Source organism: Melanotaenia boesemani, chromosome 13, assembly GCF_017639745.1.
Source record: "Melanotaenia boesemani isolate fMelBoe1 chromosome 13, fMelBoe1.pri, whole genome shotgun sequence".
Lineage (NCBI taxonomy): Eukaryota > Metazoa > Chordata > Actinopteri > Atheriniformes > Melanotaeniidae > Melanotaenia > Melanotaenia boesemani.
In genome coordinates, this window is record NC_055694.1 from 9252191 (window position 1) to 9280085 (window position 27895).

At 39.2% G+C, this 27895-nt stretch overlaps 2 protein-coding genes across 9 annotated transcripts in view; both read right to left on the reverse strand.

The window, feature by feature from the left end:
* On the reverse strand, positions 1-26961 carry LOC121651719 (6-phosphofructo-2-kinase/fructose-2,6-bisphosphatase 2-like). 6 transcript variants are annotated; one of them, XM_042004116.1, is made up of 16 exons: positions 26880-26961; positions 14320-14487; positions 13305-13430; positions 12735-12831; positions 12536-12602; positions 12379-12453; positions 12019-12075; positions 11791-11915; positions 11090-11297; positions 10634-10780; positions 10453-10557; positions 10229-10358; positions 6576-6638; positions 6420-6484; positions 3395-3595; positions 1-1160 (listed from the first exon to the last, which is right to left on the reverse strand). In XM_042004116.1, the coding sequence occupies exons 2-16, from the start codon at positions 14450-14452 to the stop codon at positions 1107-1109; spliced, it is 1653 nt and encodes a 550-aa protein (XP_041860050.1). In that variant the 5' UTR covers positions 14453-14487; positions 26880-26961; the 3' UTR covers positions 1-1106. The 6 variants fall into 6 exon arrangements, with proteins under 6 accessions (XP_041860050.1, XP_041860047.1, XP_041860051.1 ...); XM_042004113.1 differs by lacking the exon at positions 26880-26961 and adding an exon at positions 15307-15433 and having other exon boundaries at positions 14320-14503; XM_042004117.1 differs by lacking the exon at positions 26880-26961 and adding an exon at positions 15307-15413 and having other exon boundaries at positions 14320-14454.
* Positions 21609-27895, reverse strand: part of dlgap4a (discs, large (Drosophila) homolog-associated protein 4a) — a 98447-nt gene continuing 92160 nt past the window's right edge. For 2 of the 3 annotated variants that reach the window (XR_006012462.1, XR_006012463.1), the window contains 5 exons: positions 26880-27304; positions 25834-25925; positions 25400-25552; positions 22955-25032; positions 21609-22894 (listed from right to left, as the gene is read on the reverse strand). Coding sequence is in view for 1 of the 3 variants with exons in the window: in XM_042004097.1 (XP_041860031.1) it covers positions 24808-25032; positions 25400-25552; positions 25834-25925; positions 26880-27304 (895 nt within the window). In the remaining 2 variants the exon portion in view is untranslated. Of the gene's footprint in view, positions 25033-25399; positions 25553-25833; positions 25926-26879; positions 27305-27895 lie in introns of all 3 variants that reach the window. The other variant, XM_042004097.1, reaches the window with a different exon arrangement.

Consider the following 27895-nt stretch of genomic DNA (forward strand, 5'->3'; position numbering starts at 1 on the left):
TAAAAGCAATGGAATTTTTTATTTTACTTGATGAAATTTGTGTAATGACATTAAAGCTCTTCAAGACATACAAATGTATCACCAATCTTTGAGTTAAAAGGAAACATGATTTTGCATATTTAAATTGTCCTGATTGAAGGTCGAACAGGATTGTTAATTTCAATAAAGGCACTATTTCAAAATAACCAATTTATTCTCAATATAAAAATAAAAGTTGATCTCATTAATTTGCATGCCGTTAAGGTTCCACTTGACTTTCTTTTCTTTAAAATAAATTATTAAAACTCTGCAGATGGAGAGTTGGTGACACTAAATGTGATTAACGGCACATGATCACAGTAGAAATCTGGAATATATAAATTTTTTTTTAAAAGAAAGCAAATACACAAGTAAAAACTCTTTGTGATAGAGTTTTTTCTTCCCTCAAAAGAGAATAATGAACTCTTTATCACATAGGAAGAGTGTCACAGTAGCTCCTGCACCATTCATAAGGCTAGACAGAACTTTTAATTCATTTTTACATCTTATGCTGCATACTAAAATGCAATTTCATGTGTTTAAATTCTTTTAAAGCTAGAATAATAACAACATCCTGTTAGATTGCTAGAGGAAGGATACACATTGCCTAGGAATGTTTACAAAGAAAAGTTAAGGAACACAATCTGAGGACAAATTAAGGCTGTAAATGGCTTCATTCAAGAGAGGAACTCCCTTTAATTAAAACTGAAGACAACAAATCGATCCTATGCCCCAAAATCAATATATTCCACAGCATAATGTGGCAGTCATCTACATATGTACAAATCTCTGACTTGTATATTTGACATAATCACAGCCCAGCCTTAAAGCCTGTCAAAAGCATTGAGTTCATACTTGTACATGCTAAAAAATACAGAACATAAACCTAAAATAAAATATAAGGAGCTATACAGATACAGTGTGTGATGCAGTGCTTGTGACTTTAATGATTGATTTTACTGATGATCCTCCACACTGGTGACATACCACGAGGAGAAACATCATGCTAAGGTGAAGGAGTGAGATAATGGGATGGAGGGAGCAGATGTTCCCTGTTTGAGGAGAAAGATGCACCAGTTTGGTTCTTTTCAGTTCTTCAGACATTCTTCTGCATCAGCTGCACTGAAACTGCTCAGAGACTCCTGCCAGATGGAAAAGGAAGAGGGAGAGAAAGCGACTGCATTAACAAAAACACTTGGCCAAAAAAGGACTGAGGCATTTGTTTTTACTGGCGTAGGCTGAGCTTGAGCTAATGCTGAACTGGAAGCATGTAAGCCAGACGTAGACACTCCTTCTGCCTCCCTCAGGTTGAGAAATGCAGTCATATTAACAAAGGTCACTTTGTGGTCAACAGCACAGGCAAAAACACTGGAAAAACATGTGATCTTCATCTCAACATACTCAAGATGTTCTTGAAGGGACTTTTAATAAATGAAAACACCCATTTATCCAGAAAGAAGCTAAATTCTTAGAGTTTCTAAATTTAGTACTGGTTATTTAGGTGATTATAAGCCTGGAAATGATGCAGATGAATCAAAAACAAACATTTACAGACCAGGTAGTCCTCTGGTTGAGCAGTGGCTGTGGTGGTCGACGTGCATGACAACACACTGAATGCTAAATGTATGACAAAACTTTAGGCTGATCAACAACATTAGAGGTTCGGTGAAGTTTGCTGCATTTAGAAACACAGAAAAGCTGATTTGAGAATCTGCAACACACTTTCTCATGCTGTCTGACCCCGAACAACCAGCTGAGCTCAACAAACTTCAACAAACACAGCTTTGTCTTCTAGAAAAGATTATTTTCAGTTTATCAGTAAGAATTTCTAAACATGAAAGAGTTCTTCTGTGCTCTTTCTTCAATTTCTTATATTATAAACCAGGGTCCATCAGAGCAAAGTGAAAACCATAAATTAAATAAAAACAATTGAATTAAATTAAATTAAAAAATGAAAAATACAATGAATAAAATCACATGAAATGAAAAAACTAAAATATTAAAAATACAAACAGAAAATTAAAAATAAAAAATGCAGTAAAAAAATAAAACAAAAAAAAAAATAATTACATAAAATAAAATGTCTGGTTGAACTGCTACAATAACTCAGGAGTACAGCCTCCCTTGCAGCCTATCCAGCTTTGCCTCCATAGCCGGCTCTACTTGTTGGTAGCCAGTGACTATATTGAGTTTTATAAAATATTTCTGGAGATAAATCTGCCAGAGCTTTTTCTACCACGAGGTTTGGGTATATAATGATAAAAGTAAGTTATAACATGTTTATCAAATTACTCTTTCAAATTTTGACCTTTTTACTCTTCTTACTATATTATTAACTGTCATCTCAACCATTTGTCAAAAAACATTGATTTTTATCATTGTTGTTGAAAATAAAAAAAATAAATGAATAAATATTTTCCTGTTGCTTCCTTCTTAGTGTGAACTTAAGGGTTTAAGGAACAGTGTGTACAGTTTGGTGACATCTATCAGCAAAGTTGTAGAATTGCAACCAACAGAGGACCCCTCACCTCACCTTGTGAGACTTCGCAAAAGACAGTAAAGGTTGAACAAAGGGCCACTGCTGCTCATGGTCTTGTGTTCAGATAGGGCCGGTTATGTACCGGCTTTACAGCTGTGTGTGGACATGCCCACTGTGTGCTTGAGTATCAAACTATAAAGAAGTCAAACCCACTTTTAGAGGATCAGGTGTTGTTGGCAGAGGGGTGACAACAGTAATAGCGAAGTGGCAGAATGGTTTTTGTGGTGTGTGAAGGGGCTTTCTTTGGTGCCTGGCCACTTGTGTTAATTTGCTGTGGTGTAGGGTTACGGTGTAGGGCTACGGTGTATATGACCTTCAGTGTCTTATGTTTTGTAAATGTGTAGTAACTATTTTTGTAATGCTTTGACTTTCTGCTTCATTTTATATCAGTGTGGTGATATAGTTATTTCAGTGCGGTGTGTTTAGACGAGCAACTTTTTGTTTTGAGACCCTCATAATCAAGTGCATAAATGTTTTGGAGGTAGTCCTTGAATAGCCTGGTGAGAGCTTTTAGTTTAGCTGTGTAGGTGTCTGTGAATACATCATAACAGTCCCCTGATGAAAAACTAATTCTAGACAAACTGATTTGCTCTTGTCTGAGTTTAGTGTGACACTGAAAAACTCTACAAGAGTCCTAGACAAGAAAACATGGTAATCTCATCAGCCTTATTTTTTGGGAATAAAACACTCAATTTAAATTATTCTTTACTTGTTAACCATCTGATAAAAATCTCTTACATACAGTGCCAAACTTGTAACTGGAGCTGTACATGAATTCAGCCCTTTCTTTTTTTTTTTTCAGCTTATTTCTTTGTCACCTTTGTGATTGGCACTGACCTCGCTTTGCTGTAATTCAGTCCCCTCGGATGCCTCAGAAAACGGCATGCTGGGTAAAGTGGGAGCATGGGACGTTCGGCTGTGTGAAGAGTTGCCCACGCTGTACAGGCGAGGGCGTTTTATTTGGTCTTGGCTGGACAGCGGAGTGAAGCTGTTCCTGCGGAGGAAAGGTGGCGGAACGGGACCCATCCTAACTTTATTCTGGTCAGAAAAAAACACAGACAAAGTGGGTGGATTAGCAAATCTTTTTACTATAACAATTAAACCCCTCCTCTGCACGGAATTACTACCTCAAACGTACAAAGCTGCCAAAAAGCATAAACAGATACTGAGCAAACAACCATAAATAGAAGAAACTTTGGCCACAGCACAGGATATTCCTCACCCTAGTTAACAAGAAGTTTGTCAGTAAATCTGTTTATGTGTTAACACCCTGTCTGTCTAAAAGTCACATTAATCAGCTAATCAGCACAAACTGCCAGCAAGGAGCTGGTATGGAGGTTCACTGATTAGGAAATTAAGACAAAAGGCACTCTAATGTATTTGTCATAGAAATGATTTATTTAACCAAGAGTTGTGTTTGGCAGTGGCTCAAAGTCTGATCCTAAATATAAAATGATATGTCGGGGAAATAAGATATGACTTGACAAACAATTCTCATGTGGACATAAGGAGCGAAAGTCCCGTGTTTAAGCCTCGCATGTCCTGACGCTCTGTGGTGCCAACTAAGGCTGCAGAGAGGAAATCCATGTTTACTAAATCATTTCTGATGAATTTCCTTAGCTTAATCTGGTTTCTTTCTTACGCTGCTTATCCCTGTTTTTGTTCTTTGAGTCTCTTTTATATGTTTGCTATAAAAGTTTTAAACAGTGCCACAATTATTTAATTCATTACACTTAGAAAAAAGATACCTGAGGACATCTTGAAATATGGGAAACTCTCATTCTTGAGACAATTGTTATAATTGTATGAGAAAATAATTAGTAGGTAAACAACAATGCAAATAAGCATTTTTAGCTACTGAACAGCTGCCGACCGAGTGTATTTCTCTTTGCTGCTCCCTTCACCGACAGATGGAGAAGACAGATTTATTCACATAATTGATGTGAAGCACTTCAGAAAATGCTCTTTGTTTTGGAGAATATTCTTTTTCACTTTCTTGCCAAGAGTTCTGTAACAGATGTGAACCTCACAGAAAGGAGATGATTCAAGAAAAAAAATCTGCATGAACACTTGAGGAACAGGTAGACAGATTTAGATAACTTTAGATAGCACTAGACTAGCTGGTGTTTACAGTTAAGATAAATAATCAGTTATAAGTGGAATCCATCTTTTCATCAAGCTCTATGTGAGTGCATTTCCCAGAATCGTAGCTATTACTTGGAAATGTTCCTACATTCTACAATTTATCTTAAATGGTACTTTCAGAAATTTTTTTTGCCTGTTAATTAGTTTGCCGATGTCATTGCCGGGTCTGCAATAGGGTCCTGCCCCAAGTGGAGGAGTTCACGTATCTCGGAGTCTTGTTCACGAGTGAGGGAAGGATGGAGCGGGAGATTGACAGGCGGATCGGTGCAGCATCTGCAGTGATGCAGACTCTGCATTGGTCTGTCGTGGTGAAGAGGGAGCTGAGCCGAAAGGCAAAGCTCTCGATTTACCGGTCAATATACGTTCCTACCCTCACCTATGGTCATGAGCTGTGCGTTGTGACCGAAAGAACAAGATTGCGAGTACAAGCGGCTGAAATGAGTATTCTCCACAGGGTGGCCGGGCTCTCCCTTAGAGATAGGGTGAGAAGCTTGGTGATATGGGAGGGGCTCAGAGTAGAGTCGCTGCTCCTCCACATCGAGAGGAGCCAGATGAGGTGGCTCGGGCATCTGGTTAGGATGCCTCCTGCACGCCTCCCTGGTGAGGTGTTCTGGGCACGTCCCACTGGAAAGAGGCCCCGGGGAAGACCTAGGACGCGCTGGACGGACTACATCTCTCGGCTGGCCTGGGAACGCCTCGGGATCCCTCCGAACGGCCAGGTGAATGTGGCCGGGGAGAGGGAAATCTGGGTTTCCCTGCTCCCGCGACCCGACTCCAGATAAGCGGCAGAAAATGGATGGATGGATGGATGGATAAGTTTGCCGATGTCATATAAATAAGCTTACACTTGGGTCAAACAGCTAGCCCAGCCTTTTCCCTCTGCATATGAGACAGCCCTCTTCCATCTGCTTAAGTTGGCTACTTCCAGTGGAAGTTCGAGTGGAAAAGAAGCACTTAATTGGATCCAAATTAGCACACATCCTCAAGTGTAAAACTGTCAATGAATATCTTTTAAAACTGATTTCCAAGAAAATACAAAAGAATATGACTAAAAATAACTAAAAAATGTCTTACTTTGGCTAGATGTTGGTGTATACCTGACATGTAGTGCAAGAGAGGTCACATATTTCTTAAACATCCAAGCATTATTTGATTTAATTTTGGCTGAGACTATACTGTGCTTGTACAAAAGAAAATAATAAAAGAATAAATTACATCAAATAGAAGCAGCTAGATTTCTTTGCCCGTCTTTGTTATTTCTTCCAGCATTTAAAGCCTAATTCAGGTAAACATAGTGACACGTACACAGGCTGATGGCTGCTGGACGCTTCCCAGCTTTGGTGAAATGACATTGTTATTAAGAATGGATTTAATTCTAAATGAAACATTCATCCATTAAATGCCTCATGTAATTGTAAGGAATGTTATTTACTATGGTTTGTGTGAAAGGCTGGTTGAGTTTGAGTTGAGTAGATCTTTGTAAAACAAGATTTAGTGTATAGATAGAGCAAGCTGCCAGGAGGGCGGAATATCTGTCTTCTTAAAGCACAATGAAAAACACCAGGCTGTAATTTTGGTTTGAATTCCTGAGAACAGTCCTGGTCCACGCTCTGTCCTGTCATGACAGGCTGAGCACCATTAGTGTCACCACATATCAAACTGAGCTAGGATGGCAGACAACTTTTGTAAAAACAGAACGTAGTAGAAAGAAACGTACTAGAGGTCTGTTCCTGTGAGTGTTGACAGCCTCCACCTTTAAGTCAAACATGTCCACTTCACAACCTAATAGAGAGAGACAGGGTGAAAATACATCACGACAAGCAAACAAAAACAAAAACAAAGGGAGATGTGTAGCTGACTTATGCAAACCTACCGTAAGCCACAGGGGTCAGTTTGAGGACAGTATGCAGGGGACACTTCATGTAGGGTAGATCATCTAAACCAATAAAAAAATAAGGGTTGGTTGAGTTGTGGTTTTCTATGGTCATAATTTTGTCAGCTCCTAAATAAATTTTTGTGGATTATTTTTCCCCATGCTTGAGCAGGCACACCCATGGGCAGCTCTAACTCATACGTAGCACTGTTTGAGCTACACAGTACACTCTGATGTGTTGTTATGACCCGTGGGTGGAACCACAATTAGACAAAATGCCAGTCAGTGCACCCTCGCTTTGGTTTCTGCAGTCATCTAACTGTAGCTGACACTTTAAAACAGCCCATCACCAACCACTTCCTCTGTTGACTGATGAAGCGCCGTCTGTACATGTATAATTGTGGCTTTGATTTTCAAACGTATTTTCCAGCATCGCCACCCTGTTGTTCTGGAGATTTATTTATAACTCTTGGGGAGGGGATTGGGGGTGGGGGGGTAAAAGAGGCGTATGCCACTTCACACACAAATGTTTGGATCAGTAAAAACAATCTTGACAGGAAAATGTGCGCACCTGCAGGGAAACTCCAACCTACGAGTATAAATCTATAGAGAAAAGCCAGGTTCAAGAAATTCAATGTCACAGAATTTACCACCTGATCAGGATTTATTGCACTAACAAAGAGAAAAAGCTATTCTTCTCCAAATATAGAAATTCTTCTTCATATTAGTTTTTTTCTTCATATTGTTCCAAATTTGGAATTCTAATTGCGAAAGGTCCTGAATTTCAGCTGTGTCATGTGGTCTACTTCCTCTCAGGCCTGAACAACCTACGCAAACAAGCTAGAGAGGTGCACAGAAAAGAATGACTTCACTCTCTGTAGGATAATATTTAACGTGAACTACATACTTCACCATTAAAATTTAAAATGTCATGTTACTAGTCTGGCTTTCATTTTCTGAACATTTGACATGAATTATCTCCTTTTCAGCTCAACCAAGTTAACTGGGCTTACTGATGATGAGTCCTTAACTGAGGCTGAGCAGACAAAACTTTATTAAATAAATCATGCTGTACTGTCAAATTCTTATTTTTAAATTACATCCCAGGAAGGGGGGCACATTGTGCATAATGCTGCAAGTTGAATGCACTGATACAGCAAGAAGACAATATAAATAGAGGAATTAGGAAGAAAGAAGACTGTCGCCTGCCCTGCACAGGTTAAACTGTTTGTTTTTCCTCTGATCTTCTGTTTTCCCCTCCTTTGAACCAAATAGGACACATGGCCACCATCCCAGTCATCTGGTTCAGCCAGAGGTTTGTTCCCTCCTCCATCAAGCTCAACAGGGATCGCTGAGTTACTTTATCAGCAAGTCTGGATACTGTGGCACTAATTAAAAGAAAACATCAACTGGGACAAAAGCATGTCATCATTTACAAGCATCACCGCTATCGACCGTTCTTGATTAAACCTCAGTGAATAGGAGGTATCTGCTCTCACTCATTTATTATCATATTTATGATACTGGTGTCACTCATTCTAACCTTGATATGCAAAATTAAAATAACAATAATAATAATGATGATGACAGGAAACAGTTTTTTCTTTTACTTGTTGAATCTTTGATGAGAAATCTAATCTCTTTACACAACTTTGATAAAAAGATTTTACAAAAAGTTGACAACAAAAAGCAGACTTTACATAACAAATCATGGGAAGTTTGTTTATTATCACTTTTTATTTTCTGTATTTTTTTTTATAGTCTTTTGTTCTGGTTTTGGATTACTTAAAGCACAGATTAAGGTGCTTTTCCACCTGTGTTTCTCTTATAACTGAAAGGCCAGACAGGCTGTAGATATTAATTAGTGGATCATACATGAAATTTCTCTGCTTTAAAAGAAATAATTTTTCAACTCATCAAACTTTCATCAGCACTGTACCCTGAATTGGTATTCTTATCTTCATCGGGTCACTTCTGGCCGAATTCGCCTGAATGTTTAGTTCAAAATTTGATCTAACGTAGTTAACAACATCACCCTGTGCTCTTTCATAACATAAAAAAATAAACTAAATTAAAGGATAAATCAACAGCTTTTGTTTAAGGCAGGGGCCTCCAACATTTATTAATAAAACTGCCATTTTTACCACCTGTCCCACCTAATAAAGTTTAGAGCCACACAAACTATTTGACTCTTAAAAACAACTTAGAATTAACGAAACTGTTAACATTTTATTGCTTTTTATGCATCATGATGAAAAAGGCCAAACCTGCGCATCATCAGTGTTCACATACACAACATCGCTGTGCTCGATATCAATGCCATCATAAATGATGACTCGTCATAAATGATTGAATCTGCTGAAGCTGAATCAAGTTGTTTGTAATCTTGAGTTTGGTATTTTCAGTAAATGCTGTGTATTTGCTCTGGAAATGTCTTTCAATGTTACATTCTTAGTTCTTAGCTAATTTCTTGGCACAAATCAAGCATACGGGACAGCTAGTACCATTTGCAATGGACGTAAATGAAGCTGCCCACACAGAATTACACTCCATTTTCCTCTGAAAGAAGGGCTGAAGAAGGTGCACGCGGCCTACGAGCCACAGGTTGCGGATGTCTGGTTAAAGTTAATCCCTTAATGTTTCAAAATGGCTTAGATTTCAACCCTTTGCTTAAATGCATGAACTGTTAATATCTGAGATAGCCTCATCTTTATCTCTGCTGCTCACTGCCCTGAAGCTGCTAATCAGAAAACTCTTAATGCAACTTTTTCAGGTTTGTTATATGTGGCAACCATGGCATGAATTTTTTATTAAGTTGTTCTTTAAGAAGAAAAAAAATAAACACATGGACATGCTTTATCTTATTGGAAAGGAAATCTAGTCCTGTGCACTAAATGTAGAAAATCCCTTTCAACATCACCTGGTGGTTTTACTGGACGCCATATGCTGCAGTTACAGCTGCCCTATTCTTAGGTGCTCTTTACATCAGCCTGGAGCTTAGGGTAAAGTAATACCTGGTAGGCAGACAAAAACATCCACCGAGGATTAGCCATTAGGTCACAGTTAGGGTTACTAACAGAAGAAGCTTTGCTGATGTCTAGAAAGTACCTAAATAAAACCAATAAACAAAGTTTTGTGTAACTGTTCTACAAGTCTACTAAAGCTAGTTGATAACAGTGAAGCATCCTGTGTAGTTTGTTGTGCAATAGAGGGATTTCTATTAAATCTTGCATTTAATTTAATGTTTAAATGATACAGATAATGTGTTTGATAAGGCTAGATGTGTCTGGTCTTTCTGGAACCTCCTGTTATTGAGGTGCAGCTGTAGCTGCACCAAATGTTGGCAGTTGGCTTCACATCAGGTCAGTTTACAGCTTCAGGAAAAGCAAAAAGCAAAACAAAAAGGACCTTTAGACATTGAAATTTACTCAAATTTGGATCAGCCTGAATTTTTCCCCCTGTAGCTCTGCCAAGCTGACTGTACCTTTTTATATATTATATATTAAGAAGTTCCTCTGAATCACTTTTCATACTCTTTGTCCAAGTTTTAAATATACAACACAAACAACCGCAGGCAACTGAGACCTTTGCAATCTTACAGCAATGTAATATATGATACAAGGTGCTGTCATTGGTGTGTTTTTGCATATAACCTGCACTCTTGTCCAGGAAATAGGCGAGCAAACAGCGCATGACGGCCTGATGACAAATGACCAGAACGTTGCCTTGTCGCTCCAGCTCCATGATAACCGGCTCCAGCCGCTGAACCAGGTCCTGGTAAGACTGGAGAGAGAGGAATATTATACATTTAGTAAAATAACAGTACCAATCAGTAATACATGAGAGTTCAAACCTCCTTCAGGGGTTAAAGTCTTACTTCTCCTCCAGGGTAGCGGTAATGATACTTGTTCTGATCTCTCATGGCAAACTCTTCCGGATGCTTTTCCTCAATCATCTTATAAGTCATCTCTTCACACACTCCCTGAAACAGAAAGCAGTAACAGTGACCGTCTTTACCTTTGGCTTAATATTATTGCTGTTTATAAAGTATGACGTACAGCATCAATCTCATTAAGTATCTTCCACTGCTCATAGGGAACACCCAGCTCCTCTGCCGTCTGGATGGTGCGTCTCAGCTGGCTGGTCCAAACTTTCAGGTCTGACAGTCGGTGCTCTTCAACAAAACCTCTTAGAGCTGCAGCAAACTGAAGAAAAACAAAAGAAGTATCAGAGGTAACGTGAATCAAATTAATCTAATCTTCCCATTAGAACCACAAACTCTAATTCTTCAGGATATGACTGAAGCTATGGATTTATGCTTGATCTGAATAGTATATCACATAATATTCTGACATTTTTGAACATTTGGTGTCCTAATTGTTGAGTTGCTGACTGGACAGAACCAAGCCACATCCGTTAACGCCTGTTCATTATAAACACTTACAGTATGACTTGTATTCACAATCTCATCTTTCTACTAGACAGATTAATAAATATATAAACTGATAAAGCACCTGCTTTCCTCTCTCTGACAACTCAGAGTCACCTCCAATGCGTCCTTCCACGTTGTGAGTGCTCTCTCCATGACGACAGAGATAGATGGAGTGGGAGTGTACGGTGATATTCATGAGGTAGTAGACTATCTTACTCTGAATGTAGTCCTGCACCCTGTTGACCAAGAATCGGCAGCCGACATTGATAATCTGGATGAAGGACAGGTTCCTGAAGGCCAGAGTGAAAGGATAAACTTTAATTATAAACATGTATGTGACCAAAACTTGGAAAAGCCACTCAAGGACAAAGTGGAGATATCGTGTACTTTCTGTGTAGTCTAAACACCTCAGGAATTTCAGTGTCAATAGTTTCTTTTCAAGTAAATACAGGCGAGGGGCAGAAAGAATACTAACTACCGTTCTTCCTCATCATGACCATAAGGGAAGTATATTATCTGTATCTGAGTTGCTGTAAACCTGTAGATATTACCAGCTTTTAATGAGGATTTCACACAAAGCACCAGTGTTTAATCCAGATCTGAGCAGGGCAGAAATCTGAAACCTCTGAAATGTTTTGGTGTTTGATTTGCTTTGGAAATGAGCTCCTGTTTCCACCTGCTGGACAATTTCTGCAAATACATATTATTTTGTCCACGTCTACATAAATGACAGAAGTGTTACACAGAGTAAGGAATGTGAGTTCTTCCGTAATAACGACTTACTTGTCGTGTTGGTCTGGATCTAAAGGTTGGTAAGTCACTTTATAACATTCAATTCTCTTCAGAAAATCCTCCATGACGCTCTCCCTGTCCCTCTTAGGGTAATCTGGACTGGACACTTTCACATCCTTTATCAAACAGACAATTGCAGAGATTCATCATGAGTTACTAACAATTAAAAAAATATGTGGTAAATTAAACAAGAAAAACGAACATAATTATTAAACATACCATAATGTTTTCAGCAATGACATCTGGATCATCACATATTGACTCAACAAAAAAAACCTGACAAAAGACACGAATAAAGAGATTTTCTTAATCACTTCAAACGTATGCCTGTATCTTAAATCTTAAACTCATAGCTGTAGAAATGTGCTGCATTTGCTAAATTACTGATTTAATCAAGAGTTTTATTGTTTAAGAGTGAGTGAAAGCTTTAACTTAAGAAGGCTGAATATGTCTATTCTTGGTTTATGTTTAATTTAAGGAATTTATCATATATACCCTCCAGAATTTTAATATATGCATCCAGCATTTAACAGCAAAGTCTGACCAGAGAGTGTTTCTTTATTCATCAGGTATTCTGACCTTGTATGCATTATTCTTTGCAAAGCTGAGAATGAGCTCCCTCCTCTCTCTGGTGGTGTTGGTCGCATCAAAAACCTGAACAACATCCAGCTTAAATCAAATCAACTTAACATTTATCCATAAACAACAAACACACTAATCTTTATTATGTCCTTACAGCGATCTGGCCTCCCTCCTCACTCAGATACACTTTGACATCCTGCAGTGCCACCAGAGCACACTGTCTGCGGAAACACAAGAAGCTCATCAGGAATATGAAAAGGTTTAACTTCAAATTATCTTAAAAAAAAACCGTGTGTTGCTATAATTGTTGAATATACAACATGACAGGTTCACATAATGAGGATCTTTCTTACTTCCTTGTCTTCATTGCTTCTTCATTGTCATGTCTGAAGAAGTCATAGGACTTGTACGACTTCACTGCTTCCCTCCTATAAACTCCAAGATTAAAGACTGCAAAGAATTATGGAGAACAGTGAGAGAAAGACAAGAAAACCAGAGAATAGGCATGAGCTTTGTGGAGGCAGTGACCTTTATTTCAACTGCATCTGTCACACCACTCCTGCTGCCTTTCTTGTAGACAAAATGGTACAACTATAAACAGAGTGGTGCAAATGAGGCGGGTGGCTGATTAGAAATGCAAACTGAATCACTTTTGCCTTAAGCACAGTATTTAAACTAGTCATAGCTTAGAATTGGGCTGTAATATTTTCATAGGAAAAATGTATCGCCGCACCGCCCTGATGTAAGCAATAAGATGAAAATCTGAATGTGCCTTCTAAAAAGAATCACTTGTGTGTTGCTACAAATACTGTATATCTTTATAATGCTGAAATATGTTTCATTTTTGTTTTATTTTTACAATATGTGGACAGACCAAATGTTATTATATGTGTGAAGCTAAAACATGTTTCCTCCATACTGACCTTTTGTTGGCACTCCAATCCAGTTGAGGTAGCGTGTTAGCTTCTTGGACATGTAGGTTTTTCCCCTAGCAGGCAACCCAATCATCACTATCATAGTTGGAGAATTGGTCATGTAGGAGGCCCAAGCTGCACACATAACAGACATGAAGACAAAATGAATAACACATCAGCAAGATTTTAGTTTTTAAGCATGCCAGGACATTTTGTGCCAAACCAGGCACCTTAAAAAGGTCCAGGTTAAAAAAAAAAGGAGGTTTTATGAACAACTGTACACAAGAACATAAAATAGACTTCAGAAGCAAAGTAAAGGAGTCCTGTATTATACTGTTATTCAGCTTCTACAGTATCCACTGGCTGGTTAAAGTTTATTATAAAATTTCTTTCATGTCTTGCCTGTTGATTAATGTTTCTCCAATTTCAGTTGCTCAATGACCCAGTTTTGTGCTCCTTGTCAAACTTTGTGGGCTTGAACGTGGAATGGAAAACATTATTGTTTTTTTCAGGGTAAGATAAATCTTGCAAAACAAAGAACTAGCAGGAACAGACTTGACTCAACATTCTTAGAACAGATTCTTGGACCTGTCACCCAGGAATTAATAAATGTCAAAGGCATTTAAAAATTAATTTTAAACAACCCTCCTCAAAATATTAGTATTAGGTTCACTGACATGTTTAGGACTCCTGCTTATTTTAATATTACAACCTTTCTGAAGGAATGCTGCAATACATGCCTATACAAATACAGACTGTAAAGACTTTTATGGCAGCACACACTGTATACACATACCACTGATGACAGAAGGTGGGTCTAAGATGAGATTTAACAATCTTTGCTGGCCACTACTGTTTTTACTGTTGTCATCCACAGAGCAGGGACTTTTAAATCTACATTTAAGATAAGTGTATTATTTACATAATGTAATAACTGTGCTGCAGTGATGAATATAGAACAGATTTAAAGATTCATTTTCAAATTTGGCATTTAGAGTGCAGAGAGGAAAAACAAGCCACCTACAGCACTTCTTCTCATTGGCCCTCGGATCCATCCTTTTGGCTTCAGAAGTGCCGTCTGAAGCAGCCGCAGGTCTCTGCTGCCTAGCAGCCATAACAGGCCTGATCTGCTGTCCTATCACGGCTGGTCTGTGCATGTCTGGTCACAGGGAACGTGCATGTCAGGGGCTGCCTGATGATACAGCAGGCTGGAACAGTGTGCATACATTTAGATACAATGTGAGATAGAAAAGTGAGAAAAGTTACTGTTAAAAGGCTGCAGAACCAGTTATGAAAGGTCAAAATATCTCAATATGAGATGTCTCAGGTATTTGTTTATAATTCAGTTTGGTCATAAACAGAAAAGCTTCTTCTTTGTTGATTATTTGTAGTGGAAATGACTAAATATTTGGTCCAAAGTTCAAAGCTGAAGGATAACAAAGGGGAAAATATTAAAATAAAATAATGGAGAAGAAGAAGAAGAAGAAGAACACACCCAAGTAAATGTTTATACACGAGAATCCAGACACTGAATTATTAGCATGTAAAATCAATCAGTTCTAGAGCTTACAAAACCATTCTTTGATTGAGTTTTTTGTAATTGCAATTAATAACTAGCTTAACTGATGTTTGTTTAAAAGAAATAGTTGTTTCACTTTTCTTTAAACAACTAACCCCCAAATATATCCTCCCTCTTACTAACAGGTTTATAGATTAATGAAGTGCTTGCTAGCTTCAAATTCCAAGCTATATTTATGCAGCAGGTCAAAATGAAAACTGAAATTACAAGGTTGGACAATTCTTACATTATAGTAATATATGACCCCTGCATGACATACATCTTGAAAGCAGAAGTTGTAATCTCTGTGTCAACCTGTCACATCATATATTGTAGAACTGTAGCTGCTACATTGACACGTAGCTTCATTACTTTCGGTTTTAATCAAGTCCCGCGTTTATAAAGGAATTCCACTGTAGAAAAACAACGATAAAGCCGAAAGAAAAGACGTACCAAAAGACGGGTAGGTTACAGAGATATCCGGGATTTTTTCTTTGCTGCAGCGATGTTACCAGTTGACCTGTACCGCCACCGGTGACGTCTCCTTCCTCAACAGCTCCGCCTAATTCTCAATTATTTGCCACCGGAAGTTCAAAGCTGCTGTCAAAAAAGTAGTTCTGGTTACTTTTTTCAAAATAAAACCTCCCACAGGTTGCTTGGGAAAAGAGAAATGACAAAAGTAAAATAAAATAAAATAAAATAAAATAAAATAAAATAAAATAAAATAAAATAAAATAAAATAAAATAAAATAAAATAAATATTACTACTTCTGAGGTAACATTAAGATTAGATTAGATTAGATTCAACTTTATTGTCATTACACATGTACAAGTACAATGCAACGAAACACAGTTTGGCATCTAACCAGAAGTGCAATAAGCAACAAGTGCAAGATATATGTTATATACAGTATGTGCAAATGACTGTACAGTATGTACAAATGTGCAATGTACAAAAGCAAAAAGTGATTATCACAGTATGATGATTTAAGTGCTATGAGCATAATATACAGATGGATATGTGCATTTATGTACATCAGTGTCGAGCAGAATCTATGAACATAGTTTACAGATGATATTTACAAGTCTTTATGTAACTTAGTCACTAGTGCAGTGGACATTGAAATAGTGCAAAGTAATGAGCAGGAGTCTAACTAAATAAACAGTGAAGTGGAAAGGCTAGTGGAATGTTCAGTACATAGTACTCGGTCAGGTCGGGGGGTGTGTGATGGGATGCAGTGTGGTATGGGGTGAGTCAGTGGGGGGCAGAGTTCAGCAGCGAGACAGCTCTGGGGAAGAAGCTGTTCCTCAGCCTGCTGGTCTTTGTCCTGAGGCTTCTGAAGCGCCTGCCAGACGGCAGGAGTGCAAACAGTCCATGTGCAGGGTGGGATGAGTCTTTGAGGATGCTGCGAGCTCGACGCACACAGCGATTCCTCTGGACTTCCTCGAGGGCTGGAAGTGGAGACCCTGTGATGCGTTGGGCAGTTTTCACCACCCGCTGCAGCGCCTTGCGATCTGCGACAGAGCAGTTCCCATACCAGACCGTGACACAGCTGGTCAGGATGCTCTCAATCGCACAGTGGTAAAAGTTCACCAGGATGGCTGAAGACAGGTGGTGTTTCTTCAGCGTCCTCAGGAAGAAGAGGCGCTGGTGAGCCTTCTTCACAAGGCTGGAGGTGTTGGTGGTCCAATTCAGGTTCTCCGAGATGTGGATCCCCAGGAACTTGAAGCTGGAGACACGTTCAACTGCCATCCCGTCGATGTGGATGGGGTCATGTGTGCCTCCTCTCTCCCTCCTGAAGTCCACGATGAGCTCCTTGGTTTTCTTTGTGTTAAGGAGCAGGTGATTGTCTGCGCACCACGTGGCCAGGTGCTGAACCTCCTCCCTGTAGGCCGACTCATCGTTGTTGCTGATGAGGTCGATCACCGTGGTGTCGTCAGCAAACTTGATGATGGAGTTGGATCCATGTACAGGCCTGCAGTCGTGGGTGAAGAGGGAATACAGGAATGGGCTCAGCACACAGCCCTGCGGTACGCCTGTGTTGAGTGTGATGGTGGAGGAGCAGGTGTTGCCTGACCTAACATGCTGAGGTCTGTTGGTCAGAAAGTCCTTTATCCAGAAGCAGAGGGGGGTGGTGATGCCCAAGTCTCCAAGTTTAGTGATTAACCTGGAGGGTCTGACAGTGTTGAATGCTGAGCTGAAGTCAACAAACAGCATCGGTGCGTATGTATTGGTATTGTCCAGATGTGTGAGCACAGAGTGCAGCGCTGTGGAGACTGCATCCTCTGTACTCCTATTGCTGCGGTAGGCAAACTGATGTGGGTCCAGTGTGGGTGAAAGGCAGCTCTTCAGATGTGACAGGACTAGCCGCTCGAAGCACTTCATCACAATGGGTGTGAGTGCGACTGGCCGGTAGTCATTCAGGCATGCCGGACTGGAGTGTTTTGGTACCGGTACAATGGAGGTGGATTTGAGGCATGTTGGCACAGCTGCTTGGGTAAGGGACAGGTTGAAGATGTCCGTGAAGACCTCTGCGAGCTGCTCCGCACATGCTCTGAGCACACGACCAGGGATGCCGTCTGGGCCAGCAGCCTTGCGTGCGTTGATCTGTTTCAGTGTGGTGCAGACGTCTGCAGTGGTGAGTGTGAGGGGCTGATGGTCTGCTGGGAGCCGAGTGCTGGTGACTGCTTCAGTGTTATCCCCGTCAAAACGAGCAAAGAAGTCATTTAACTCATTTAAAAAGGAAACATCTGTGGTGATCATGGATGAGTTACCCGATTTGTAGTCACTGATGACCTGGATGCCCTGCCACATGCGTCTGGGGTCGGAGTTGGAGAAGTGTTCCTCCACCTTCAGCTTATAGCAGTGCTTGGCCTTTTTGATGCCCCTCCTCAGGTTAGCCCTGGATACGCTGTAAGCCTGTGCATCACCTGATCTGAAGGCGGTGTTGCGGGCTTTCAGCAGGAGCCGTACCTCCTTGTTCATCCACGGCTTCTGATTTGGGTACGTGGTGATTCGTTTCTCCACTGTGACACTGTCAGCGGAGATGTTGATATATTCCAGTACAGAGGAGGTGTAGAGGTCAATGTCCGTGTGAGAGCCACAGGTAGCCTGAGTAGCAAACATACTCCAGTCTGTGTTTTGGAACCTGTCCTGGAGTATAGAGTCTGCTCCTTCTGGCCAAACCTTGATGGTTTTCGCTGATGGCTTCACCCGCTGGATGAGTGGTGAGTACTTCGGGATGAGAAATAGGGAGAGATGGTCTGACTGTCCGAGGTGGGGGAGGGGGGTCGCCTTGTAAGCCCCAGGGATGTTTGTATAAACGTGATCTAAAGTTTTGTTTCCTCTTGTTTTGCAGGAAACATGCTGGTGGAATTTTGGAAGTACTGTCTTTAAGTTTGAGTTATTAAAATCACCGGCCACTATAAAGGCAGCTTCCGGATGGGAAGTCTGTTGTTTGCTAATGGCTGCATAAAGTTCTTTCATAGCTAGCTTAGCATTAGCATCAGGGGGGACATAGGCTGCAGTACAATCAGTATAATCACTTTTGCTTATCAGTACCTGATTTTAATGCATGTACAAATGACTAAAGTCATGATACACAGCTGGTTGATTCAACAGAAGTAATGTATTAATAATTATTCATTCATTGTTTCAATTTAAACAGGGTTTAAATATCTTTGCTATGAACCTGAAAAGCTGTTTAGTCTACTGAAAAAGAAAAATTGGGAATTTGTAATTACACAGACAATCTAACAAAATGTGTGTGTGTGTGTTTTTTTTTTTTTAACTCTTGCATTACTTCTTCTATTCCTGTTTGGGTTTACAGTAAAATGTTTTTTGTTTTTTAAGTTACTCAATTCAAAATTGTTACATAACAAAAATGTTATTTGTATAATTGTATCACTGTTGTTAAGGCATTTTTAATTTAGGCTGACTACAGCACATCACATGGGTAGATCAAGATATACAATAAGATGATGTCTGGCACCTGTGCTGAAATGACTCTGGGCCAGCCCAGAACCACCAGTGCCTGCAGCTGGCCTTGGCTGGCCCATGTGTGGGCCACCTCTGGCAAACCAGATTTAGGCCACAATAGGGCTATCATTTTTTGCAGTATGTGGGACGAGTCGTAAAAAGGCCTGATCAAATTAGCTATTTAGGAAGAATGCAAGTCAGTATTTAATTAACTAGAATAAAGTAAATTCAGAGTGGGGGGAAACCTCCCCTCTGTATTATTATAATATACCTTGCACTACAAAAACAAACCAGGGGTGCTCACTCTGCAAAAGTACACTTGTATTTATCACATAAGCATGACATATATAATAAAATCTTAATCTTAAAGGTGTCTTAAACTGGAAGAATAAATACAGTGGAAAACATTCTTTGAAGTAGCATGAAAGGGAAAATAATTAAATTTAAGTATTTCAAAAGTGTGTTTGAGTACCTGAGATTAATTTTACTGTTTATCTACCATTGAGAGTCTGGCTTTTGTTAAGACTTAATCATGATAAAACCTGCAGGAGGTGCTGGGATTAGTGAATATGACATCAGAATGCAGGTTACACTATCATGGTGCACATGCTCATTAAAGAACCAGCAAATTTAGGGCATTTCTGCTTTGTGAACCCAAGATGCAGTAAATAGCTGGTGGATTACTTCCCGTGATCTTTTTGGCCTCATTTAACTTAGTGTGACTACGATGAATGGCTAAAATAACATTAACATGTGATTTGTGAAAATTTAACACCAAAAGTTACAAAAATAAACATAGTGCTCTAACAACATCAGTGCCTCAAGAAGGGATATTTACTAAATAACAAAGCATAGTTGCTGAGATTTGCTCTTTCTGAGCCACAAAAGCATTAGAGAACTAAGAAGCAGTCTGTGTTCCAGATAATATGAAAGGCTCAGCTGTTTAAATCTATGCCAAAATAAGAAAAACAAGTCTTTATTTTTTATTCTTTTTTTCTTTATCATTATTTTTTTTTATATTTTGGCATGACAACATTTTCAAGCTGAAATTGGAAGCTGTGACTAGAAATCTGGAGGCTCACATAAGATTTCATTAATTAGGGGAACTAACAAAAACATACACTGACCAGCCACAACATTAAAACCACTGAGATGAAATGTGTAACCCTGCTACTGATACAATTCCATGTCCATTCATCCATACATTTTCATACTATTTCATCTAACTGAGGGTTGTGGGTGGCCAAACTCTATCCTAGCTAACATGGGTAAGAAGCAGGGTACATCCTGAACTGCAGAAAGGTTGCTTTGATGTTTGCCATCTAAATATTTTTGCAGACCACTTAATAACACTCCTTTAAAAACACACCCGTACAATAGCAATGTCCCTCAGCAGGTCAGCAGTGAGACACCCTTGAGTGCCCTGATTGGTTAGAGCTCCTCTGGTGGTGTGAGGAGAACCTCCTCAACAAGAAGACAGGTGGTCATAATGTTATGGCTGATTAGTGTAAATGTGAACCACTGGTGTTCATGCTGGTCATATAGATGTACTGTATTTGTGCGTTGTAATTTTTTTTGTTACTGTGATGAGTAGGGTCTCTGGTAGAATGACCTTATACTGAGCTGGAGCAAATGAAAGTACTTTGTTTTATTTTATGCTAAAGAAAAAACAAAACAACAAAAAACACAAAATATTTTGCGATCACAAAGAGGGGTTTTCTGGATATTTTTTATCAGCCCCAAAATCAAGAACAATTAATAGAATCTAAGTTTATCTTTTCAAATACAAGAAAGAAAAATATGCATTCCAAAATTGAGTGGCATTCTCCTTTAATTCTACAGCTTTTGAAATACAGAAAATATGCCACATAAATAATTGCAATCACAATTCTTTATTCTCTTAAAAGAAACTAGGCTCACAGTGTCTAACTAATACACCATAACATCAAACAACCCTTTATCTGTAAGATATGTGCTTCTTCTGTAAAATATATCAGTACAAGATAATCTGTAACTACAGTTTTTGCTCATTTTCCTAGCTGGATCTCTGAGAGGACAAATATGTGGCCAAAGAAATGCGGCCACAAGGGTAGGTGCTGACGTAAGAATGGATTACATGATTCTGTTCAAGCATCAAACATTCATTATGACCCAGTTTTTATTTATTTAACTTTACCTCAAAATTTTTCATGGCAAGTGCGTCTCATACATTTCTGTAAAATCTAGAAACCACTTGATGGGAAAATATTGCCTCGTCCACACAGTGGCTGAACATCACGTCATAATTATCGACCCACGGAGATGCACCTTCTTGTCAACTTTTGTCCATTTTTGTAGCCCTTTAAAAAGCCAGGAAGTACTGGTAAACAAACTGTCTGAAGATCCCTGATCAGGTCTTGCTTTCAGCATACAGGCAAATAAAGGGATCCAGCTCTCAAGATGATATGAAAAAGGACTCCCTACCATTTGTTATAAACGATTGCACAGTACATACCCTGAATGCCTTACACACATTAAATAACTTCAGATCATTTGCAAGACCCATTCAAAGAATTACTGAAATTTCACTGGCAAGGATCTTTGTATATCTTATATGCAAAAAGGCCATGCTTTTAGAGATTACACAGCAACATTAAAATCTACTTTAATGCTTAGGATTTTCTTCTCTGTAATATTAACTTAGCAGCTAATATCAACATTGTGTCAGGAATAAGTGCAAGCAAGATATATATGTATATATAAAGAAAAAAAGACAGCAGGAATGATGACCAGGACATGTAGCAAAGGGATGTTTAATGATTTCTTTGGACAATGAGGTGCACATGTCCATTGTTGATGTTATACAAATAAGAGAATAAGAAAATCAACAACGCAGTATGTTGTGTCAGCATTCCCAGTTCAACTTCACTTCTTATGATTCAAAATGGAGAATATGTCTGGAGTGTCATACATGAAATGACCAGCAGGGGGAGAACCAGCTCTTAGAAGAAAAGACTTAACTACACTTGGTCATGATTATCTGCTATGCCCTTCTCCACTTCTGAACACCTCAAACTTCATCTTTCCATTCAAGAAAACTGAAACACAGAAAATGCTCCAATCTTATAATCAAAGTGCTTTGAGGTCAAACAGAGACAAGGCAAAGCACATCTGGAGTGAGCTGATGCAAAAACAAGAATTTGCTGATAGTATACACATGGGTAGATGTATTAATGAGAAGCTTAAATAAAATAATCATTTTAAATAAAAACTTCAAATGAGACTGAAATAATGATCACTGCCGTCATGGCACATGATAAAAATCCCTTGCAGCACCATTAATTATAATTACAGAAGTCAAGACGTGTTTGTGTTGACCTCTAATATGAATATCACAAAATATATCAAATAACATCAGAATTGGAGTTTAAAATGTGTACCACAGTTTTTTTTTTATCCTCAAAAAGAAGAAGAAAAAAAGAAGAGGTGGGAGTTCAAGCTGCTAGAAAGGAGAGCCAAAGAGACGGATTACTTTAGCAGTTAAGTTTGTAGAAGACTGGAAAACGCCTTAAAATGTTTTCCTTAGAAAGGAATGCTGAAAACGTCTGGAGGCATATGGAGTGTTTATGCAGAGTTCAGAGCATTTGGCCAATTCATCTGAGCTTATACAACAAATATTCCATCCATAGTGGTTTTTACTAGTCAAAGTTCAACCTGAGATTTAACATTTCAACAGCACTGTTCATAGAATAAATATTCATCCTCCACGTTAAGAAAAAGTAACATCCTACTAGAAATGTCGATTAAAGCCCAAGTAAAACAAATTCTGAGATTTGCATGAAAACCTGCTACACATGTTAGAAAAACTGACAGCTATGTTGTATTCTATTCTGAACTTGGACTATCCATTTACGGTTCAGGATTACTAGGGATGGTCTTAATTTTGGGCTTCATAACAAAGTGGATTCCTGTTTTAAGGTAAGAAAAATACAGACCAACCCCACTGTAGACCAAAAACAATTCATTAGCATCAGACTAACATGCTACTTCAGTGTGCATCTGACAACTAGCTAAATAATCTGTCTTCATCACTAATTTAAATTGCAGCGAAATAATAAGAATATTGACTAATTTTGTGAAAACCACAGATCTGGCAACACATTTGCTCAGAATATTGGATTTATGCTTGGTAGATTGAAAAAGCAAGGTAAATTATTTCAGACTGTAGTAGTTATAGGAGTGTATGTTTACATACATGAATGACACTGTGGATCAATTTTGTGAATCGCCAGCGCTGCATGTTGGAGGTCAGAATGCCGCAAGAACCTCTGAGAACGGAGTTTCAGGAAGTGGATGCTTGGTGAATTGATTTGGTGCATCAGGTGGTTCAACAAAGTTTTCCCAGTGACAACTGGGATCAGCAGGTAGTTTACTGATGTACCGCTTTAACTGCTGCATCGTCTCTCCGTTCATCTCACACTGTGTTAGAAACCTCAGCAGGACACATCTGCCACATGAACGAGTAGGTTGTGACTTTTTATCTGAACATATTGGTTTGGTTAAAACGAGCTGCTCGGTTTGCCCCACAGTGTGGTTTGTTTCATTTGAGCTGATGTCAGATCTGTCAATCAGGTTCCATAGTGGACGCTCCAACATTTTAGAGCAGACGATAAGTATTGTTTTCTTAAGATTTTTAAAATTAATTTGATTTCTTGATTTTTCTTTGCTTTTCTTGGACTATAAAAACTAAAGTACAGGTACCTACAGCGTAGCTGTATTTGTATTATTGCTATGCTATCTCAGTTCCTTTCTGGTAGCAAGTAGACCCCCACCCAGTCACACAGTCTGGTTGAACGAGAATGCCATATTAAGTGGTGAATGTCTTGGTCCCCTGCCTCACATAAGGATGCAGTGAAAGTCAGAATGATTAGGAAAACAAAAACAGGGCAAACTTGATCCAAGGTGAGCAGAAAGTGCAGCGATCAAGACAACATGAACTGTAAATGGATACAATTCATACATTCCACTGTAGCTCACTGGCTAAGCAGTCATTCCTCAAATCTCTTACCAAAAAACAACCAATGTAAGACTTAAACATGGGTATTCACAAACAGACTGTAGTGGGCGTTTGTGAGAAGGAGCAGAAGAGAGAAAAGGGTAGCGTGAATGATTGCATCAAGTGCTAATATATCATGACAGTAAATGTACTCAATCTATAAAAAACTACCTTGGTGCTGAACACTGACCTCTTTCTAACAGTTAATCTGGTATACAACATTTACAAAATTAACATCATTATAGTGTGATATTTATAATATATGCTACTGCCTTCCTCTGGTTCTCTGAACTTTAAACCTCTGAGTACATTAACGCCATCTTAAAACTTCTTACACAGTAAAGCGTTCACACCACAAACAACGAGTGGCAGCCCGATACAAAGAGAGAACAGGAAGACTCTGTGGACCATGAGTACACCTGCATTTGTGTCCTGAGTGTGTGTGGATGGTAGCTCAGCCAGTAACCTGTGCAGCCACAATTTGCCGGTAGACTCAGCTGTGAAGGGATTTTTTTTTTTTTTTAGAGAGTAAACTTCTGGGATGCCAAGATTCTTCAGCTCACAGGGTACATGAAGTCTTTATCCATGATGTCCTTAACCATGATACTTCCACAATTAAGACAGTCTTGAAATACTTTAGGAGATAATAATAATTATAATTATAATATCAATAATAACAATAGTATTAAACATCTGTGAAGTTTATTTCTGTCCCATGGCAGCAGGTTGACAATCTGCGTAACTCTGGATTATTATGGTGCTCTGTGATCCAATGTGTCTCCTGTCGTCAACCGTGCTGCTAAGAGGCATCAATCTCTGTGCATCCGTTATTATTATTATTTTTTTTTGTGTGTATGTGTTTGTCTCAGACCTCTGTGTTTGTGTCAGTGAATATCTGATGCGAGTCATTATTTTCATGATGACTGGAGCTGGCTTGCTCTCAGAGGCGGGTCTGGGCCTCTGGGACGTAGATTTCGATGCTGTCAGCACTTTCCGTGGCTGAGTTCTGTCGTACTGATGCCGCCCGCTTTGCTGCCATCAACCGTTTTCTGGCTTCTTGTCGCTGCTTGTCCACAGCTGAGTCCACACTCCTGTCCTTCCCTGTCGACAGCCGAGGCTTAGACTGCTTCTTTGGCACAGACGATGGAGGCTGCTTGTTCTCATCCTGAGGAAATGATGTCAAAGAGGAAAAGGAGTAAGCTACAGTTTGGCTCTAGTTGAAGACACCTTTAGTGGTGTTGATTGCGTCATTTATACACCATCAATAGATGTTCAAATAAACACGTTTAGGATTAACTTTAGGGCAACAAGACTTAGTTTGGTTGGTCATTAATCTGCATATTAATTTCTCAATTAACCAAATCATCATTTTTCATATAAAACAAGAGTAAATGAGACAAATGTCATAATTAATATACTTACTTTTCATTAAACAAAACTGACTATTTTTGCTTGAAAACCATGTATATGTTGATTGGATTTTGTTCCAACTGTCTAAAAGGCATCAACATTGTCTAGCAAAAAGACATCACCTTCTTCTCTGGCTTCTCAGGAAGCTGCCAGTTGTTGGCTTTCAGCTGGTAGAGCTCATCAAACTTCATGCTGATGTCCTCTATTGAAAGTTGCAGCAGATCCCAGAACCCTGCAAGGTCCTGTGCAGTTGGTCGTGGGTTGGCATTTACGTTCTATTGAAAGGAACATTAACAAATGACTGAAAAAAATCTGATAAATAACAGCATCCATAACTGATAAAAAAGGGTACAAGTACAAGGGGATTTCATATCTCGGCTTGATGAGAATATTCTCTAAATACAACTTATTGAAAAGCCTTCTGCCTTTGTTTGTCTAAAATGATGCTGCCGTTATAAGATGAAACCATTTGGATGAGTTAAAATTTCAGTACAAAATCAGTAAGGTAGTAAAAGTAAGCAGAGAAATCCATGAAAAATGTAATGAAGCCACATACCAAGTTCTCATTACAGAGCCCTCTGAATTGCTCAAACTTCTGTGATATGAGGAGCTGAGCACTGCCTACTGCACTGCGGATCGTCCCCAACACTACACAAGAGGAGAAGAATATTATAAATCATGCATAACTGTAATAATACAGATACATTAAGACATGGAAGAGGATGCATATGTAAAACTTTATTATTGTTGTCTATTGATGAAATATCTATCCCAAAATGTACCAATTAACATCCAGTGACATTGAGAAATGTCCTTACAAGTGACTAATTAACCACATTTTTACTTATTCATTTATTTTCTGCCTGACATCTGCATGCAAATGGAAATTCATAATTCAGGCCCTTAGAATAGGAGGAACCATAAGTTAGCTTCTTTCTCGTTTATATTTAACACACTGCAGAGATTGAACTGCCTAGGAGAGTAAGTGATATTCCTGGAAAAAAAAAAGGTAAAATGACTCCATTACCAATAAAACAGATTACTCCCGCTCTAATGATCTGTAGCACGGAGTCGATGGCTGTAATGGGTGTGTTATGCTTTGTCTCGCCGTCCATATGAAACAGGGATCAGACCTGACCTAGTCCCCTGTCTGTGAACTTCACTAACGGGCACATCAGTTCAATTCTGCAAGGCACTGCCTTGACAAGATTTTAGTAAAATGCACTGCTGCTTTATCTCCTTCTGCTTTTTTATAATACCTTTTAAATATTGGTTCTTGTGCAGAATTTCTAAACGTACAATATGCTTCAAGAAGAAACACACTTTTCTGTAGTTTATCTAATTCTTAAAAAGTCAAATTAGTAATGATTTGTTTGATGTGTATGGGCGACTGTAAGCCCTATATGATAAAACTAGTTTACAGAAAGCAGCACCCTGATTTGCATGTTGCCCAGGAAACAAAGATGGGATACAATGATACCTGTCAACCGTCAGGCATATGTGCAAAGTTTAAATACATTTCATGCCTTAACTGGGTCTTTTCTGAACACAAGACATGTGATGCAAGTAAATGGGCCTAAATGTTGTGTCTGCTTCTCTTACCCTCCTCTGACAGCTTGTTGTCTTTGGTCTCCTGCTCCATCTGTTGACACCAGCCCTCCATGCGGCCCGTTTCCGCCTGAAGCAGCTTCAGAAACCAGTTGCCGTCTCTGAGGCAAGCTGGCGTACTGGGCTGAACAGAGTCTCCCTGCAGCGTGCTGAGGTTTCCAGACTCAAGGCTGGGATCTGGTGGTGGCAGGGAGGAAGGGTCTAAAGCTGGGTCCAGAGTCTCTGTGGATATCCTGGATGAAGCAGTATGTTTAAGGGGCTGCTTTTCCATGGTTTTGTCCTGTCCGTTGGTTGCAGGAACATTCACTGTCTGACTGTTGGTGCATTTGGTTGTGTTGTTGCCTGTGGGTGCGGCATCCTGCGGCTGGGGCTCAGTCACTGTATTTTGTCTGGAGGCCATACTGCTGTCCCGACTGAGACTGAAGAGACATGCATAAATATCAGCTTCTGACAGACTAAAACAGATAAGACAATTAAGTCCTGGGCTAAACATATTCCATAGTTAAAAAAAAAAGGAAAGAAAGAAAGAAAGAAAAAAAATTTAACTAAGAGGACAATTGAATGTACATTATAATCTAATGCAAAGAGGCATTAAGAGTCAGAAAATACACTGCATCAAGGATGTAGCAGTTGGCAAAATAGCAACAAATTAGGAAGAAAAAAAAGTCTAATGAACTCTTGGCTTCTGAGATAACAAGCAGCAGGAAAAGAAGCATGCTGTCAAACAAATAGGATTAAAAGGAAATGAGAGCACTGTGCACAAGTTTAAATGGCCAGCTTCTCATTATGTTCAGCTCACTACAGTCAAAACAAGAGTAAAAGAACATCAGTCAGAAAATTGTTATGCTGCTAGACTGACCCTTCAATGGACTTAACCACTCACTGCTGCACAGGCTGCAGTGCTGCTCGCAAGGTTTAACATTAAGTAACATAGGAGTGCATAGCTTTAAAGGTAAAAGCATTGAGAAGCTACAGCACTTTCAGAAACACAAGACCTTGCAGGCCAGCCA